Source organism: Anser cygnoides, chromosome 3 (genome assembly GCF_040182565.1).
Source record: "Anser cygnoides isolate HZ-2024a breed goose chromosome 3, Taihu_goose_T2T_genome, whole genome shotgun sequence".
In the NCBI taxonomy this organism is placed as follows: Eukaryota; Metazoa; Chordata; class Aves; order Anseriformes; family Anatidae; genus Anser; species Anser cygnoides.
In genome coordinates, this window is record NC_089875.1 from 29,445,298 (window position 1) to 29,463,257 (window position 17,960).

A 17,960-nucleotide genomic window follows, 5' to 3' on the forward strand; every position below is an offset into this window, starting at 1 on the left:
TGAAATTTACTTAAGTAAACAGTATAAATATAAACCTCTTCAATCTATATACAATCTGTGTCAAATCTTCAGTTGACAGTTCAAATACGAGCAGAACCACAGAGAGGTCTAAGGTATGCAGTACACTTTCTCCCTCTTTCCGGTAAATACAGACTTGCCCTATAACATCTGCGGACTTCTGTCTCTTGTATACCAGAATTATTGCTATTTACAACACACGCACACAAAATAAAAAAAAAAAAAACACAAACAGGAAAGGTTGGAGAACTATGGCACTAAATTTGAATTCTATTGCATCTTGCTAAAAACTGTGGAATTTAAAATAGTTAAAAAAACTTCCAGCAACCTAGGGACAATTAAAATAATTCTTCTTTTCAAACACTAGAAATAATTCAAGACATTAGTGCTAATAGAAGCAAAGCGCTTACCTTTGACATTGGGTCTAATGTACGAAAAGAGATTGAGTTCCATAGGATTCTGCAGGAGAGAAAGAGCTGCAGGTTCTAATCCCAGCTGCTTGGCTCTCTGGGCTTTGGTACCTTTACTCCCAGTTTTATAAGGTGCAGACTTAAACAAAAAACAGTTATTAAAAGGCAAGGAAATATTTCAGTTATGCTATGTACATTATGCACGATTACACTTAAACTAAGGATGATCTAAAAAAATGAGTAGTATACTGACCACATGGTCCAATTCTTCGAAAGTTCTGCAGTTTAATAATGCTGTGAATAGACAACCTGATAGTTTCCCCTCTTTCTTCAACTTCTGTATCATTGTATGTGTCTTCTTTGCAACAGAACTAAAAACATAGAGAGATATTAACAGTTACATTTCATGGTGGATTAAAAAGGATTTTTGTTTTGACCTTGTCTAGTACACTGCTGAAGATCTCTGAAACCTGTGAAACCTCTGAAGATTTTATCTCATGCTAATCCCTTAACAAAATTCTGACAATTCAAAAAAGGGTTCCTAACCATCACTCTCTTTCTCTAATTCAAAGTAGTATGAAAATGTGTTGTGGTAGCCTTAAGAAAAATAATCAAACAATAGAGAACATCATTACTGCTATATACATTTTTTGGAAGATTACTGGCCCAAAAGCCAAATAAAAAGGTCAAAAGTTAAATCCATGTCAATGAGCGCTTACAGCTGTAATTCATACCAAAGTAGTTCTGCAGCACGAAGGACAGCGTACCAGATTTTAAACCTTAATTAAGATACCTGCGACATTACCCTGCTGCAGACAGTGAAGGTATTTTGTTATGATTTAAATAACTCATTCAGACCATCTCAGGCGACATTCCCTCTTTGGAAAGAATCTTTTCCTAGGGCACAACCTGGGAGTAAAAGCGGTTGCATAAAAAACTATGTTGACAGAAGAGCTCAAGTCTGTTCCCTTGTCTCAAGACAGTACATCCACACAAAATCAACAAGGAATGAGAGCAGCCTCATGAACCCCTGCAGTGGGCTTTGCTGATCACTTCTTTGCTGCAATGGTCCAGGATGGTTTAGTCTACCCTCCTGGTACACTACAACCTCAAGTAGTGCTCTTCACTAGAAAGCTTTGCTGTTCCAAGCAGGAAGTCAAGGGATTCTTAGCAGCTCTTTTTCTAAGACTGCAATTTATATCTAATTGGTCTACATATTTCCAGGATCTATAAGCTACTAAAATTGCAGACATAAAAATATTATTTTTTTTCTTGACAATTAATAATGTTAGATTTCTTTTTACGTAGACTGAAAAACAGATAGGCATCAAGCATAGCTACCTCAGTTTTCAACTTTCTTCTTTAAAAGTTCCTTCATAATTGCAGTGTGTACAAAACGTCAAAAACAGGGGATGCAGAAGCAGCAACAGGTTGTTATTCACCTCTTTCCCAGCTACCTCCCAGTAACTTACTTACCGTAGCTCTTCCAATGTTTGCTGCACTTCTCGCAAGGCATCAGCCTCCAGATTATTGATGAGCTCTTTTCGATATCGAGCAATAAAAGGAATTGTGTTTTCTTCTTGAAAGAGGCGAATTAAGTTCGCACATACCCATGGCTCAACATTTGTTCTTTCTGACAAAACCTGTAACAAGAAAAAAAAGAAACAACACACCACACAACAAAACACTTAGGAAAAGTAGCGGATTGCTTTAAACAGCCTCTTACTCAAATTCAAAACCAACTCCAGAATAACATGCTAACCAGCTTTGTCCCTGACAACAAAAGATGTGAGTCTTCCCACACATCCAACCACCACAACCAGTACTTCAAGAAGACATGTAACAACCAATGTTTCCAAGAACTTGTGACTACAAATAAAAAAAAAAAAAAAAAAAAAGGAAAATAGGGTCTCTTGGGAATAGAATTAAATAGGATAAATAACAACAAAAAAAAAACAGACAAACTGCCTGTGGCAACACAGAAAACTTGAAGCTTTTTTTTGTTTGTTTTAAACAAACACCAGTACATCTCATGGTTAAACAAAAAATAAAAAACAAAACACAAACACAAAGCTGATCCAAATTCAACTCTGCCAATAGAAACTAGCATGATATTACCACAGGTTTCAAGATTAATCAAGTCTCACACACCTAAAAATGATTTTGTACAAACAGGGCTTTCTACAGATAGAATTACAGTGCATCAAAAAGGAAATGAGGACAAACTATATAGCTACCTTATCTTAGCAATGTTTTAACTACATTATTTTACTACAATTATTCCCATAGACAGCTGATTTAAAAGCCTTTCAAAATTACGAGGCCTAAAAGCATAAAAACTCCAGTACAATCACACTCACTACATTTAGAGCAACAATACAGTACAGATCATATGGTCTACCTGCATTTCCAATAATATTTTAGAAGAATCAGACATATAAAATTTTATACCCTTTTAAGTAGGCAGTACTAAGCATGATATATATTGAACTCATATTAAAATGTTCTATAACAACAGCTAGCAAGCCAGAATGACAGCTATCCTAAAACTGTCTTTATTTTAATGGCTTCAAAGTTAACATCCTACAAAAAGGAAAGATGATACCTCCCTTGATGTCACTGTTGTTTCAAGAAAGCAAATTCCTCTTTCATGGTACTGCAAACCGGTATACACTCTTAAATGAACCTCTACAATGAAATGATCCACACTACCTAAACCTTAAATTCTAAAACAGGCACCCCAAATCTTTCAGCATCCATTCCTGTAGGAGTTTCAGTTGGCTATACCAAAAAACTTGTGTTGATACAGAAGAAATATGCAGCAAACTGTTACAGGCAAGCTTTATACTAAGGGCTGTGTAAGTCACAGATGTTAGAATAATGTTAAGGTTTGAACTTTTAACGGTTATCAACCAACATTTATATTTATACATATATTATGACAATTTAATCAGAGGTTAAATGAGTACTTAACAGCACAATGACTCTGACATTCCAACTGATGCCAAGAGGATTCAAATTGTATGTTAGAGTCTAAGTGCAAATTATGTAGGAAATGATTTCATTGACACCTAAGAAAAGGAAAAGATCTCATACCTGTACAATATCCCAGTTCATTTCACATTCTTCTTTTACTTTGTTGCCTCCTAGATTTTTTACCGGCTTTCCTTCAGGAGATGTAGTCGATTTAATCTTTTTAAAAGGTGGTTCATCAAATGCAAAATCCTCCTCAGATTTCTCATGTTTCGCTTCATTTCCCACTATAGGAGCACTTGTTGACGGTTTTTCATCACTCTCTGAACTCTTTACGTTCATCCCTTGGAATGAATTTGCTTCCATTTTTTTAGGCACTACTGGCATTTGATCTAAAGTTTTCAATTCAGTGCCTACATCTTCTTTCTTAGGTTTTAGAAGTTGCACCCTATTATCTTCTGCAGGAGCAATAGGCAAGGATAGATCCTACCAAAAAGACATTGAAACCATATTAAGCATTGACTTATAAACTGGCTCAACCACATTTCAATTAAAACCATGGAAAACTTGAAACCAGACATCATTTTCCCCAGAGAAGTCTCCATCTGGCAGGGAAATGCCAAGCCAGACATCAAGTAACCTGAAATATTTCTTGTGTGTAGGAAATAAAAGGATAAACATACCAACCAGACCCACAATTTAAAAGAAAGATCAAATTAAATTATCCCAGAAAGATTTAAGTTGGGCTCTCATTCAGAAGATATCAACCTACAGTCCTTACCTCCACTAATCTGAACAAAACTGGGCGCAGCATTGCATGGAAGCACACTTCCAATTAGGTATTAGGTGCAAAATGGGAACTGGAACTGAGATTTGGTCTGCTATTGCTTAACTTTGGACAAGCCACATGTTCTTTCCTGAATTTCCCCAGAGATCACCTTCAGAGTCCAAGCATTTATTTCTCAATATGCCACGTATATCAAAATATTCAGAAACATTAATATAAACTAGAAGTACTGGCTCCTGTCATGACCTAACCTCTCATGCTAATCTTTGACAAAAGACAACTAACTACTGATAGCAATATATCACAGATTCATCATAATAAACTTTACTGGGTTGAACAACTGTGCAAGGAAACATAAGGAAACAGGACTTATTTTTGATGTGGTACTGAGCTGGTGAAAATGTAGAAGACATCAAAGGAGTAACACACAAACCAGAGGCATTATGGTGTTTATTTTTCATTACTGAAAAAACAGTGATTTTTATGTATTTTTGTTGTTGAAAGAGATCTTCATGGAAAACCCTATCAATAATCACTGGCTAAAATTTTTAAGGAAGAGTCCTTAGATCTGGGACAGTTAAATACACAAGAAAGCCATATTTATCAAATCTACTTAATCTTTATGGTAACATTTGAATCAGATGAGCTGATCACTCAGTCATGCAACTGAGTGAACCACCATTGGACAAATTCTACTTAGGTTACTTGCCCTCCATAGTACTTGTCTCTTGCTTACGGATACTCACCAATTCTTCTTTTATTGCTATCTTTTTGACCTTTTTCCTGGCCACAGCTGATCGTGGAGCAGCAAGTTTTTTAGATTTTGCCTCATTTTTCTTTGTCAATCGAGGTCTCTTGGCAACTTTGCTTTTTGGCTCCCACTCCTCTTCTTCCTCTTCTGATTCAGAGCTCCTGAAAAACAAACAAGTAAACAATAATGCTTGTGAGAAGAATGAAAAGCAAGCCAATGAGTGTTTTCTGACACAAAAAGAAACAAACAGGACAAATAAATAGAAAGACAGTCACACTTAAAAAACACAGGTCTTTCCTGTTGCAGAGCTAACGGCTGGAACAATTTACCGAGCTTTCCTGAGGCTCATCACTGGCATGCACACACATTTGAGTCTGTTTCAACAACTGGCAACTCAGTTTCACTCTAATTTCATTGTGAGCATGAAGCAGCAAAGGTAGTTTGTGTTTTACAATTTAGAAATTGTGTGCACTAATAATTTTTAATAAACCTCTCAGAAATTGTGTTGTTCTTGTGCTACCACTCAAGCTTAGCACAAATCTTTAAGAAAACTGTTGTGACATATATGCCAAAAATATATACCATACATAAATGAAAAAAAAAAAGCCACCATGGAAACAGTAATCTTACGAATTAAGAAATGGAGATAGTTCATCATCTTCTGATATAAGGGCTTTGGATTGAGATTTTACCCTCCTTGGTAGAGATGTCATCTGAAACAGAGTAGAGAAGAAAGAAACAGAACATTTGGTTAAAGTTACAGTTTCTCATTGAGCCCTTTAACTCACTGCCAAGTGTGTCCTCATAATGTCTTCACCAATCACAAAAATTTCCTCCAGAGAAAGTTTAGATTTCTTAGTATCCAAGAATTTAGGCCACAGCAGCAGACATTCAACAATCTTTTCAATTTAGCCCACAGACAAACCAGCACTAAAGACTCCAATTATTTTTGTACTCAGTTGGAGGTAACTATTCCAGCTGCATGTAAAGCTATCCTAGCAGAAGGAATACTGGTTCCCAGACATATTACTGTGTGTCAATTGCGTACTGTGCCAGTCTTTTCTCCATCAGTCTTCTAAGAAATACAGAAAATAAAATTAAAATCCAACAATGTGAGCTAGCATATGTTTTTGATGTGAACAGTATTGCAAGATTTTCCATTTAGATCTAGAATTTCATCTCTGAAGACCAGTTGTTGCTTGTATGCGTATTAAAATCAATGATTCTGAAAGAGCTGTTTGTTTTCCTTGTAAAGCAAATCCAGAATTTACTTAAGTGACAGTTGTCAGTACCATAGTAGAAGAATGACTATTGGAGGCCCACATCAAATAGCACTAGCTATAAGCTTACTTGCAAAATAAAAACCTGGAGCAAATGCCATGGTCAGTAACAGGTCAGCTCTCCTGTACTGCTCCATTGACTGCAATCCTATCAGGTGAACAGTCAGAACATGCCTATAACAGAAAAACAGATCTCCACAGAATATACACAAAAAAAAAGTTACCTTATTACCTTATTAGCTTCTCGGGTGACTATTCTTCACCTGGACTTTCGAGACACCTGCAACTTCACCCAGACACTTTGTTTCTCAGTTTTCCTTCGCTCTTTACAGCTGAATGGTCATCATCATAGTCCTGAGTTAGTTATAGATTTATTCTTGTTGCCTCAGAGGCATGAAAATAATGTTTCCATTTTATACTGTACTTCACTCTGTGAATGGGAGAATCAAAAAACATTATTCATATCTGCAACACCAAGATTTCCACAATTAGGTAGCACCTGAGTCAGATAGATCTCTGATCTCTTTTGCAGGCACTGGGACACCTTTCAAATGGTCAAATTTCACAGTTCTTTCCATTTCCAAACTAGGTATTCAGCTTAAATATCATTATCGGTCATACTTCTTTAGCTAGTCCAACCAGTATTTTTTAGTATTCCAGGTAATTCTGGAAGCCAGTAATCAGTTTTCAAACAGTCTAATCAGCTTTTTCATAATTATCCCTTCACCACAGAAAAGAAAAAGGCAAAAGCCAACAAATCTGTTCACTCACCTAAGGTCAGCATTCCCCTTAGATAACACTACTCTCTAGACTTCCCTACCAGTTTTGGTCACTGAGCACACTACTGTGGTAGTTCTCGGGCTTACCCAAAAGCCCCACTAAAATGAAAGCATCATCTGGAGAGCCTGAAGAGTATTTCCCTCTCCCCTCAAGTGGCCGAGAGCTGGGTCTCAAAACATCTCAAATTTTGTACTGTTACACTAAGCAAGGGCAGAGCAAAAGTAAAGCTTACTCTATGAATTTAATTCTACCTCCTGCTGTTCGACATTGGTGACTGATTTAACTCTTTCTATGAGCACAACAGGAAAAAAGCTCCTTGTTTTACAAAGCCAGACATTTTCCACAAACATATTAGCATCTTCTCCTGCATTCTTAAATCTGACTCCACTCGTCTTCATCCAATGCACTAAATGAAGCAGAATTACCAGGCAGCAAATATAGAAAAGGCACAGGAAAGCATGAAATAGAATAGGAAGTAATATGTTCTATGGAAAAGTTTGATGTTGTTTGTTTATTTTTCCCTTTTGATTTCTTGGATTTTCTGCTTAAAAATAATTAGACCATCTTTTTTATGTTTGCTGCAGTCCTTAACAAAGATGGAGAAGTACTGAATACACGTGGCAGATCCAGGTGATCAGCTTAGCACAGAACCTCTCCTTTGCCCCACTCATCAATAATGCGATGTCAGCTCTTAAATGCACGTAGCAAGATGGGACTGGCCTCAGCTAGATTAATAATATAATTAAAGTTGAAGCACTGATTATCCACTAGATTTTTCTGAGAAGAGCAGTAACTTGCTCCTGAAGGTGTTGGTACATGCACTCAAAGTTAATTTGGACTAAGGTAAGAGATCAATATAAAGCACACTTATTTCCAAATAACTCTCTGTGAGCAGACAAGCCATGGTCAGAAGCTGAAATGAGCCAAAATGAATCCTACAACTCCAAATAAAAGCCAAGAGCATCTGCAAAATGATTATCAAACATGGGGTATCACAAAGTAAAAATAAAAATAATCTGGATATTTCACTGCGAGGTGAGGTCCAGTCACAACCACCTCCCCTTCTAATAAACATATGTCCTGAACTAACTGTACTCAGAACAGGAATCTTGCAGTTGCTACCTATATTCTTTTTGTATACAAAGAATCCTTTTTTTGATTCAAGTCCACAAACACACTTCTGATTTGATTCCAATTGCCAGACAGTTGTCTGCTAAATTTTCCTCCTGAGCTGCCTGCACTAGGGTGTGCTAACACCTACAGTTAATGACTAAGAAAAACAGTTCTTCTGTGATTCACTGCAGGGGGAGGCAGGGAAGAGGATGAAAAAGCAACGAGTCTAAATGCCATTGGTGATGATGAACAAATATTACAAAATTTTTATTTTTTAACTTAAAAGACAATCCCTGAAGTGAGGCAGGAAGACGCAAGAAAGAGGCAAGCACAGATACGCTTCACGAGGGGCGTCTAAAATGCTCATTGCACTGACTACACGACAAAGCACTCATAGGCTACTGCCTGCTCTGTGCTCCGCTTCTACTTGGATACAATTCCCTGTGTTTCGTGAAGGAGACTTGTCAAGAGAAGCAAAAAGACACTCCTCCCTCCAATGTTGAGTGAGCTAGGAAAGACGTTATTCATCCCACAGCATACTGGGATCAAACCAGGGTGAAGCTGGCCACTCATATTTTTCAGATGGACTGCCCTCAGTGGCAAAACTTCCTTTACCACTTCCTTCTCTGTAGCCTCCAGGTAACCATGCTCCCAGCTAAGCGTAGGCAAGGCCTGGTTTCTACCCCAAGAAAATAAACTACAGCTTACACAGAACTGTGCCCCTTTCCCGAATCCAGAAAACTCCACAGCTGTAGAAGAGCCAACTACAAGGCTGACTGCTTCTTGAAAAATGAAGAGTACTGAATTTATACCAGAGAGAAGTCTGAACGAACCTTTTTTATCCCCACCTGTGTCTCTGTTCAGTGTTGCTGTACCTTATGGCAAGTGGTCGCAGTGCCTGGATTACTGGTGTCCCCTGCACTTAGCACCTGAAGAACCTAAACATGCAGCACGCAGTGATGTGCACAACTATCTAACCACCCTGTGTAGGATTTCACTGGCTTGCCATTCGGTGTATTCAACTCCTACACCTCTGTTCTAGAAGCTCTCCTAGCAGCCAAAGCCAGTAAACGTCCAAGTGATGTTTGCTAGTACATTGCTTTTTCTTATTGTGTGTATTTGCCAGAAATTTTGTAGTAATTAAAAAGGCTGTTCCTTGAGAAAACAAGATCTTAACAGTCATCTTGCCAACAGTATTTTCACTTCTACGAGAGGCAACAGGAGTTAGGAGCTTGAAACTTCTGCCTTGCACAAGCAGCTCTCAACTCATTTCATTTCAGATCTGTCCACATATAATAATCTGCATCTGTGCAATAGGCTGAAACCTTAACACAGAACCTTTTCCCCTCTTCAAGGGAATTAAAACTCTTCGGCTCATCCGCCTCACAAGTGACAGAAGGCAGCATGAAACTTCTCTGCTAGAAACACCCAAATTCTCTCTGCTTTACACACTCAATAATCACTAGAGGCTTTCTTCTCCACAAAAGAAAAACAAAAACATTTCAGGACATTCTTCAAAAGTACTCCCCACATAAAAAAGAAAGAAGACTTTGCAGAATTATTACGCTGTCCGATGAGGAAGGCTTGAATCTATTTAAATAATTGCTATTGTAGGTAAATATATTTCCCAGGTCTACTCTCCAAGCAGTTTTGTTACCAATTCTCTTGCTTCCAACACTTTTATTCTCTCCATCCAATGCAAACTCCATAATGCATCTGAACTATCCCAGTGGCTGTACACTTCTCCCTGGCAGACAACTACTCATTAAAATATGGTGAGTGTAGTTGGATGTTGGGCCACACCAGGACCAAAGAGAAGTGATGGCGTAGCTCTTGTTACACTTCACTGAATCTTAATACCAGTTTGCACAAAACATACAGCAAGGAAGTAATCATTCTGCTGTTCTCTCTTCACACATCTGAGTTCTAGGCAGCGTGTGGAGCGTAAGAAGATTAGGACTTTAAGGGCCTTATTACGTTAAAGAGCAAACCAAGTTTCATTTAGAGACTTTAGAAGGATGATATTCTCTTCATCCTCTCTATTCATGCAAAGATACAACCTATTAAAAGTTAATTTCATAAGCAACTACTTTGGCATAAGCAACTACTTGCAGAAGCAGAAGTTTTTAAAGTCCTGAAAACAAATGTAATTAGAAGAAAAATAAACATAAACAAACAAACAAAAACTCTTTTAACCCCACCATCCTCCAAGAACTCCAACAAAACCCACAACTACCACAAGGCTACGTAATTCAATGACTAGACCAAAAATTTTCAAAATTAGAAACTGCTCCACTGATCCTAACAAACTGTGTAATCTTCTACAGTGCACACTAGGAAAAAATAACAACAGTTTAAAGTTATAGAAAATATTATGCCTCTACAATATGATCAAGCAAACGTCATTATGGTAAGTTTAAATCTCACAACCTTGCTACATTAAGTCACATAAATCCTCATAAAGAAAAAAGAGAAACATAGATCTGAAGATCAACAAAGGCAGCTGCACCTTACAACTCACACGAAGAGTTTTTTCTACCCGAAGGCACATTAAAAAAAATAAAACAACAACAAAAAAAAAAACTAACCACCAAAACACACACATTGCAATTTTATTTCATTTCAGTAACTGCAAAAAATCCTCTAGCAGAAAAGGACACAGAAACTTCTAAAGCTCTTTTTCCCATTAACTTCAAGTAACGCGTTCCTTCCAGAAAGGAAATCTGTCTATGTAGGAAGCTCCTCAATCACTGCTCTGCAGCCTCTGCTTTTGTAAGAAAATAGCAAGGATAATAAAATTTTGCATTTTAGCTTTTCCTAATATCACACAGTCCTAGCCAACCAACAGTTTATTATAACATCAAGCATCTGGGGCAGGACATAAAAAGCACTACGGTTCCCACATGACAAGTGGATTTCAGACCATTATTAGCAACAGCAGAATGGCCCACTCTAATAACTATATGTAGGCTTTTAACAGTTTGATTTTGCTTGTCATTTTAAGACACTTCCAGTGCATGCCAGAACTAAGACAAAATCAAAGTGTGAGCATCCTGTCAAGCAGCATAGAGGAGAAAATGCTACACAGACCAATGGCAGGGACTTGTACTGAAATTACTGCTCCATAAGATTTTTGTCATCTGTAACAACTAAGTTGCACTTGAAAAATATAAAACCAACTTACTTGCGGCTAAAAACTTGGCCAACTCCCAGACACTTTTGCTGGGAAAAGCTAGTGCACTAGATTTCCAACTTTCTTTTCTTACACAACTGCCAGTCAGGACTACCTGAGAAAGGAGTCAGATACCAGTCAGGGGACTCCTGCGCTAACTGGAAAGTTGCAGCCAGAAACAAAGGGGCAGGCACGTAGGGTGCGTACGTACAGCAGAACGGCCCCAGCACTACTCATCAAGGAAAAGGTAGATAGTGCAGAATCACCGAATCATTTAGGTTGGAAAAGACCTCTAGGATCACGTAGCCCGACCTCCGAAGCACCACCCCCACTGCAGCACGCCAAGGCCGCACCCTGGGCGCACTCCTTGCTGCCCAGACGTGGTCCTACATCCGATGCTTGGGCTGGACCAAAGGAGCCACCTGCACCATGGGGCGCTGCCAGAGGGGCTGTGCACTGCAAGGGACAGGGCAGCGCTCTCCGTGTACTTCTCTTCCATGTGCTTATCTCGGACCACCTATGGGAACAGATGGTGTTACCGCAAGGGCAAGGGGCTTCTGAGCCAGCACGGCTGCCGGATGACGTGTGGCCAGTTTCCTCCGGCCCAGCAAACCAGCCCCAACGCTCCCACTGGGTCTGATTTAACGGGTTTCTTTCTGAGGGACAACGAAGACCTCCCCTGCATGGTAACAGCCGCAGCACGTTTGGCCATGAAGGTGACGCTCATTTTGGGATCCTGGGCGGCACGTGGGGAGCTGAGATAGCATGGCTCGCTGCCGCGATGCGCTGCAGCCAGACCACGGCTGCCGGGCCCGGAGCGGGACCGAGCCGCGGGCACCCGCTGCGCGTCCCCTGGGCCTGCCGGCGCCCCGCTGTCCCCGCAGACCCCGGCAGCACCGCCCGGGGCCGCGGCAGCAGCCACCTCCCGCTTACCCGCGGGGCTCGGCTCCTCCAGAAAACGCCCCCCGTTTCCACCCGGGAGAGCGGAACAAAAGGAAGCCCCCCGCCCCGAAGGGCGCCGGGGCCCGCTCCCCTCCGCCGCCAAGCAGCCCTGCCCTGCCCCGCTCACCCGCGCACGGCGAGGGCCGGGAGGCGCCCCCAGGCTTCGCCCCCCTGCCGCCGAGTTTGAACGGGCCGCCAGGTCAACCCCGGCCGTGCCGAGCCGAGCCGCCCCGCCGCGGGGAGGAGCAGGAAGCGGCGGCCGCGCCGCGCTGCAGGAAGCGGGCACCGAGCGGGGCGGAGCGGCCCCGGCCCCCGCCCTCAGCCCCGCTCCGCCCCGCTCAGCCCCGGGCTCCTCCGGCCGCCCGGGTGGCGGTGCCCGCCCAGCCCCTGCCTGCCCCAAGGCGTCCCCCGCGGCCGGCGAGGCCCCCGCCGCCGCCAGGTGGCGCTGGGCGCCGCGGGGCCCGGGCGCTGAGGGGGTGGGGGGGCTGGCTGCTGTGGCGACGCGGGGCAGGTTGGGGAGAGCGGCTGGAAGCGCTTCTCTCGGTTTTGTATCAGCGGCAGCCGGCGTGTGACACAGAATCACAGAATCATTAGGTTGGAAAAGCCCTCCAAGACCATCTGGTCCAACCATCCCCCTACCACCAATGTCACCCACTAAACCATGTCCCTAAGCACCACGTCCAACCTTGCCTTGAACACCCCCAGGGACGGTGACTCCACCACTTCCCTGGGCAACCCCTTCCGATGTCTGACTGCTCCTTCTGAGAAGAAATGTCTCCTCATTTCCAACCTGAACCTCCCCTGGCACAACTTGAGGCCATTCCCTCTAGTCCTATCACTAGTTACCTGTGAGAAGAGGCCGACCCCCAGCTCCCCACACCTTCCTTTCAGGTAGTTGTAGAGAGCAATAAGGTCTCCCCTGAGCCTCCTCTTCTTCAGATTAAACAACCCCAGTTCCCTCAGCCGCTCCTCACAGGACTTGTGTCCCAGGCCCTTCACCAGCTTCGTAGCCCTTCTCTGGACACACTCCAGGGCCTCAATGTCCTTCTTGTACTGAGGGGCCCAAAACTGAACACAGTACTCAAGGTGCAGCCTCACCAGAGCTGAGAACAGGGGGACGATCACCTCCCTGCTCCTGCTGGCTATATTATTTCCTGATGCAAGCCAGGATGCCGTTGTCCTTCTTGGCCACCTGGGCACACTGCTGGGGCAAGGGCTGGTGCTGTGGAGCCAGTGGGCCAGCACCTGCTGCAATATGAAAGATGCCCTGGCCTTTCATCTAAGCTAATAACAGAGTGGAGACGCAAAAACGTCTAGGTTCAGTTCCTGGCTGACAGGAGTTTGGAAGCTATTGGAAACGTTTCCACTGCTGTTGGTAGGCTTTGGATCAGAACCTCAGTGATACGATGCATCTTTTCTCTTTCTCTGAGGTAAGGTTAGTTATTTTTCGCAGGGGTATTGGGAAGCAGAAAGCATATTTGTGTGACACTGAGATACCATGTCAAGGGCAAGCACAGAAGACATAGAAATAAATACATGCTCTTTCTCACAGCCCACTGGAAAGATAAAAAATATGTGGATCCAAGTATAAATTGGACGTTTGTGTTCCTTTACCTCATGCAGACTAGAACCTGCATTATTTCCCCTTATAACTACACTGCAAACATTTGCACTCTAGTGCTGAAAATACTGTCAGTGTCAGTATTCTGTAATTAAGTTTCAGATTAAGTTATGCTTCCTAGTGATCTCCATATTTATTCCTATTACATCTATGTCTCCTAAATGAACTTTCAGCAGCATGCTTGTGAAGTCTGTCTCTTACGTAAAGGTTAATGGGTGCTGGTTGTCTGGAGTCCTCGCTATAAGAGTGGAGTAAGCAGGCTGTTACAACGAAACTGCCTTTCATGCTTCCATTACCGTAAAAGGTCTTCTGCTTTGTATCATAAATATTTGTAACTTGTGGTCATAACTACCAGCTAGCTGTCCTCAAGTCTTGGAATGGTAACATCTTAAATATAACTAAGGTGTAATAAACTTAAATAATTCATAATTTTTCATCTTGACTTTATAATAAATGTGTGTTTAACGGTCTGGAATTACTTTAACCACAGTAATGTTCAATGCAGCCTCTGTCTTTCCATGAAATTTACCTGACCTCTACAGCTTTCAGGGGACCAGAGAGAGAATTGTGCACATACATGTCTTTATGCATGGGATTATATCTGTGATGCCAGATCTTCAGCTGATATAAACTGTCATAGCTCTGTTGGTTTAAATAGGGCCTATGATTTACAAAAGTCGAGGATCTGACTCATAGACCTCAGTAGGACTGTTCACATGTTTAAAGGTAATCAAGTATATAAGTGTTTGCAGGCTCAGACTGATTCAATTGAAATTTTTGTCCTAGTAAGTACTGTACAAAGAGTAGTTTAGTCTCATATTATGGAAATATCCATTGCTAAGACTAAACTCTTGTAATCTAGCCAGCTAATGTCATACATACGAAATCATGTTAGATATTCAGACAGTTATTCAGCTCAAATATCTTTATTTATAATAGGTAAATTTCTGTTTTTGTTTATTTGTTTGTTTGTTTTGTGTTTCAGATCAGATGCTGCTCTCATACCAATCTGGAAACAACCTTCAAATATAAGAACCCAGCGCACTGTGCAAATAAGGAGAAAAGGTTGTGATTATAAAAAGGTTTGAAATCATATTTAAATACTTGGTCTGATTATATTTGATAATATTTTCAGTGAAACTTTGTGCATTATATAAAAATACTGCTGGTGTCATCTGACTCCTTTGATGCACTGCATTAAAATTCCTGTGTCTGAGTAAATATCATGGAGTCAACTTTGTTTCTCTTCTGTTAATAGTTTGGAATTAGGTCACCATCCTTGTAAGGAAGAGCTAAGTCTGTACTGCTGATTTTAGGGAAATTACCTGTATAAAAATGTTTGGATTTTTTCTCATGCTCACCTACAGTGACACTGTTCCTTATCTATAATCAGTAATTTTACTATCTGTTCTGGTACATGTATTCTATACTGTCAGATTTTTGTAGATTCGTTTATAGTGACCCCTGCTGCAAAAGATTAAGACTGACATTTCTCTAAACTTCTAAAAAGGCATTTACCCAATTATTTCAGAGTTCACTTCAAAAGAACTGAGCAGTTGTATATTCAAATTAAGTATATAAAATTTGAGACTCCCTAATTTGAATTATTTTGAATAAAATCATATGAGGCTTTTTTTCTTCTCATAAATGCACAGGATTTACTTTCAAATGCAATGCAATATAGTTACTAAGTGAAACAGCTTTGCATGTCCCACATGTAATGCCTGTTCTTTGTGTTATTGTTTTTTGATAAGGGTTAGACTTGACACCAGTAAATCATTGTCTGAACTGCTGTATGTTAATGTTTTTAGAGTTCCACTGAGAAAAGCACATACTTATGTTTATTCAGGACAGCGAAATACTAAAAAAATAAATAAATAATAATAATAATAATAAGCAGATTAAAGCATATAACCAAGTTCAAGCATTGATTAGCCCTCTGGTTTCATAAGGACTTAAGTGTCAGTCTGTTCCAGTATTGCCCCATATAGAATGCTTTCTCAAGATTGGGCTCAAAAATTCTTCACTAGGAGGTAAGGGTATGTGGTCATTTACCAGCAAAGATCCATCTGTGCTCTGCGCTGGCCAGAAGCCATACAGCCACTGCTGGTGCATCAATTAACCTGAACTAGTAGAGCCTGCTAATGAAGAGCTTGTGAGCTGTAGCTTTATGCCGTTATGGCCTCCTAGCAGTCTGGAGGGTGGACAAAATACATTTATACTTGCTTGCAAAAGACACTCTGGGTATATCCACAGTAAAATCCTTCATCTGTGTATTAGTGTAAATGTTATTTTACAGATATATATGCCTCGTGTTGTTGTTTTTTTAAGTTGTGTTTAAAGAATATTATTTAGGCTTCAAAGCCAAACAAAAATGCATACTTAGAGCTACTTTGTTCTAAACTTTGCTACATTGTGCAAATATTTTCCAGTGAAGGTAGGCATCCCATCGAAAAATATGAAAATAATGTAGTGAAATAACCACAGGGAGATGAAATTAAAATCTTAGGAGCAATATGAATTGTGTACCTTTCCCACACACCGAGTCCTTTGTTTTTCAGTCTCAGTAGCATTTTCATATGGCTGAATGAAATTTCTTGAGCCAGACAGAAAGGTAATAGCTAAACTGTGTGCACTTGCCTCATATCTTGTATTACCAATGGGGCTTGAATCCAGTATCTTTTTCACAGTAGCTGTAGTTCAATATAAAACCAGTGAAATTTGTCATCTTAGTGTAGGAATGATGGATTGTGGGTCCTAACAGTGTTCAGTGGGAAGAAACCCAGCATAGCTGCATTTCTTTCTCTTTTTCTGGGAACTGTAAAAATCGTGCCACCTGAAATTTCAGGAGGGCAGGTGAACCAATAGGGTTATGCACTGGACCTTTCTCTCTCCTTGACAACTGGAGGAAATCCAGTCCTTCACACTGTTCCCAAAAATCGGCCACTGGGGGCAGATGCTGGATTACTTACGGTATGAGAGTGCAACCTGGTTCTTGGCTAGGCTGCAGGAACATGCTGAGGGTTGTATGGTCTGTTCTCAGGCTTCATAAAGAATGTCATCCATACTTCTGTTTCCTACCTCAGCACTTTGGCAGCTCCTGAGTTAGCTTCTCTCGCAGCCATTACTGCTGCTTTGGTGATGATGTGAGCTGAACCATGAGATGTTCGTGTGTTTTGTTATCATCTTGGCAGACTGACAAAAATTTCCTTAGGAGTACAACTGGGAGAAGAGAATTGGTCATTTTTAACAATCTGTTTCTTACCAAAAGGTAGCAGAATGTCATGATATAGAAGTGTCTGCACACAGGGAAGGCCAGACAGACATGAGAATTCTGCCTGTGCCCTTAGCTTGTCAGACACAGGAAGGCCCCAGTCCAGAAGTGAGATAAGTGCATGAACCTCAGCTAATAAGCACTGCTGAGAAGCAGGGTATGTTAGTTTGGGCATGGTGCCACATTAACATGACTCTACATCTTCCAGACAGAAGCTAGCTTATGTCTGGGAAACTCAGAGCATGAGCAGAGCTTTCTTGCATCTGTCTGCACCTGTTTGTGTAGCCTTGCAGAAGGAAAAAGCAGTAATTTCCCAATTAATTAGCAAAGGCCTCTTGCAAGCAATGCAGACATAAAAGCATCTGCCCAAAATATGCTCTTCTTCAAAACCTCCTCAATTTCTCTTTGTATTCAAGGCCTAGAAGAACATGGTGTGGAGTAATTGAGCCCGCTGTCCACCCTGCCAATATACTCTCAAAATGCTTTTGTAATCCCCATCTGTTTTTGTTTTCTTCTGTTCCTTCCTGTCTTATGTTTGTATTGAAATGTCTCTGGGAGATAGGCCATCTGACTGCCTGTAAAAAAATACAGTGTGATGGTATACTCATCTGTGACTGACTCCTAAACACTATCGTGTGTCTAGCAGTGATATGGGTGATCTGTATTAAGTAGCTGTTAGATTTGGGACTGGTAATGTCTATCAGCAAAATCCGGGATCTGTCAGGAAATAATTTTCACTGTATTCATATTTTCTACTTGCCAGCCAGACAAGGCGCTGCTAGCTTTATTTGGCATGTGTTAGTGCGTACTTGTAAATGAAAGCTCCATGTTAGTGTTAC

The 17,960-nt window shown here is 40.9% G+C and overlaps 1 protein-coding gene across 7 annotated transcripts in view; it reads right to left on the minus strand.

The window, feature by feature from the left end:
* SRBD1 (S1 RNA binding domain 1) overlaps positions 1 to 12,493 on the minus strand; it is a 127,549-nt gene extending 115,056 nt beyond the window's left edge. For 5 of the 7 annotated variants that reach the window (XM_066993806.1, XM_066993805.1, XM_048079456.2 and 2 more), the window contains exons 1-8: positions 12,354 to 12,493; positions 6,452 to 6,649; positions 5,570 to 5,652; positions 4,935 to 5,100; positions 3,525 to 3,887; positions 1,905 to 2,071; positions 682 to 799; positions 429 to 567 (exon numbers count right to left, since the gene is read on the minus strand). In XM_066993806.1, coding sequence (XP_066849907.1) covers positions 429 to 567; positions 682 to 799; positions 1,905 to 2,071; positions 3,525 to 3,887; positions 4,935 to 5,100; positions 5,570 to 5,652 — 1,036 coding nt within the window. In that variant the 5' untranslated portion in view covers positions 6,452 to 6,649; positions 12,354 to 12,493. Of the gene's footprint in view, positions 1 to 428; positions 568 to 681; positions 800 to 1,904; positions 2,072 to 3,524; positions 3,888 to 4,934; positions 5,101 to 5,569; positions 5,653 to 6,443; positions 6,650 to 8,960; positions 8,977 to 12,353 lie in introns of those variants that run through there. The other 2 variants (XM_048079454.2, XM_066993804.1) reach the window with 2 other exon arrangements.
* Between the last annotated feature and the right edge of the window lie 5,467 nt (positions 12,494 to 17,960).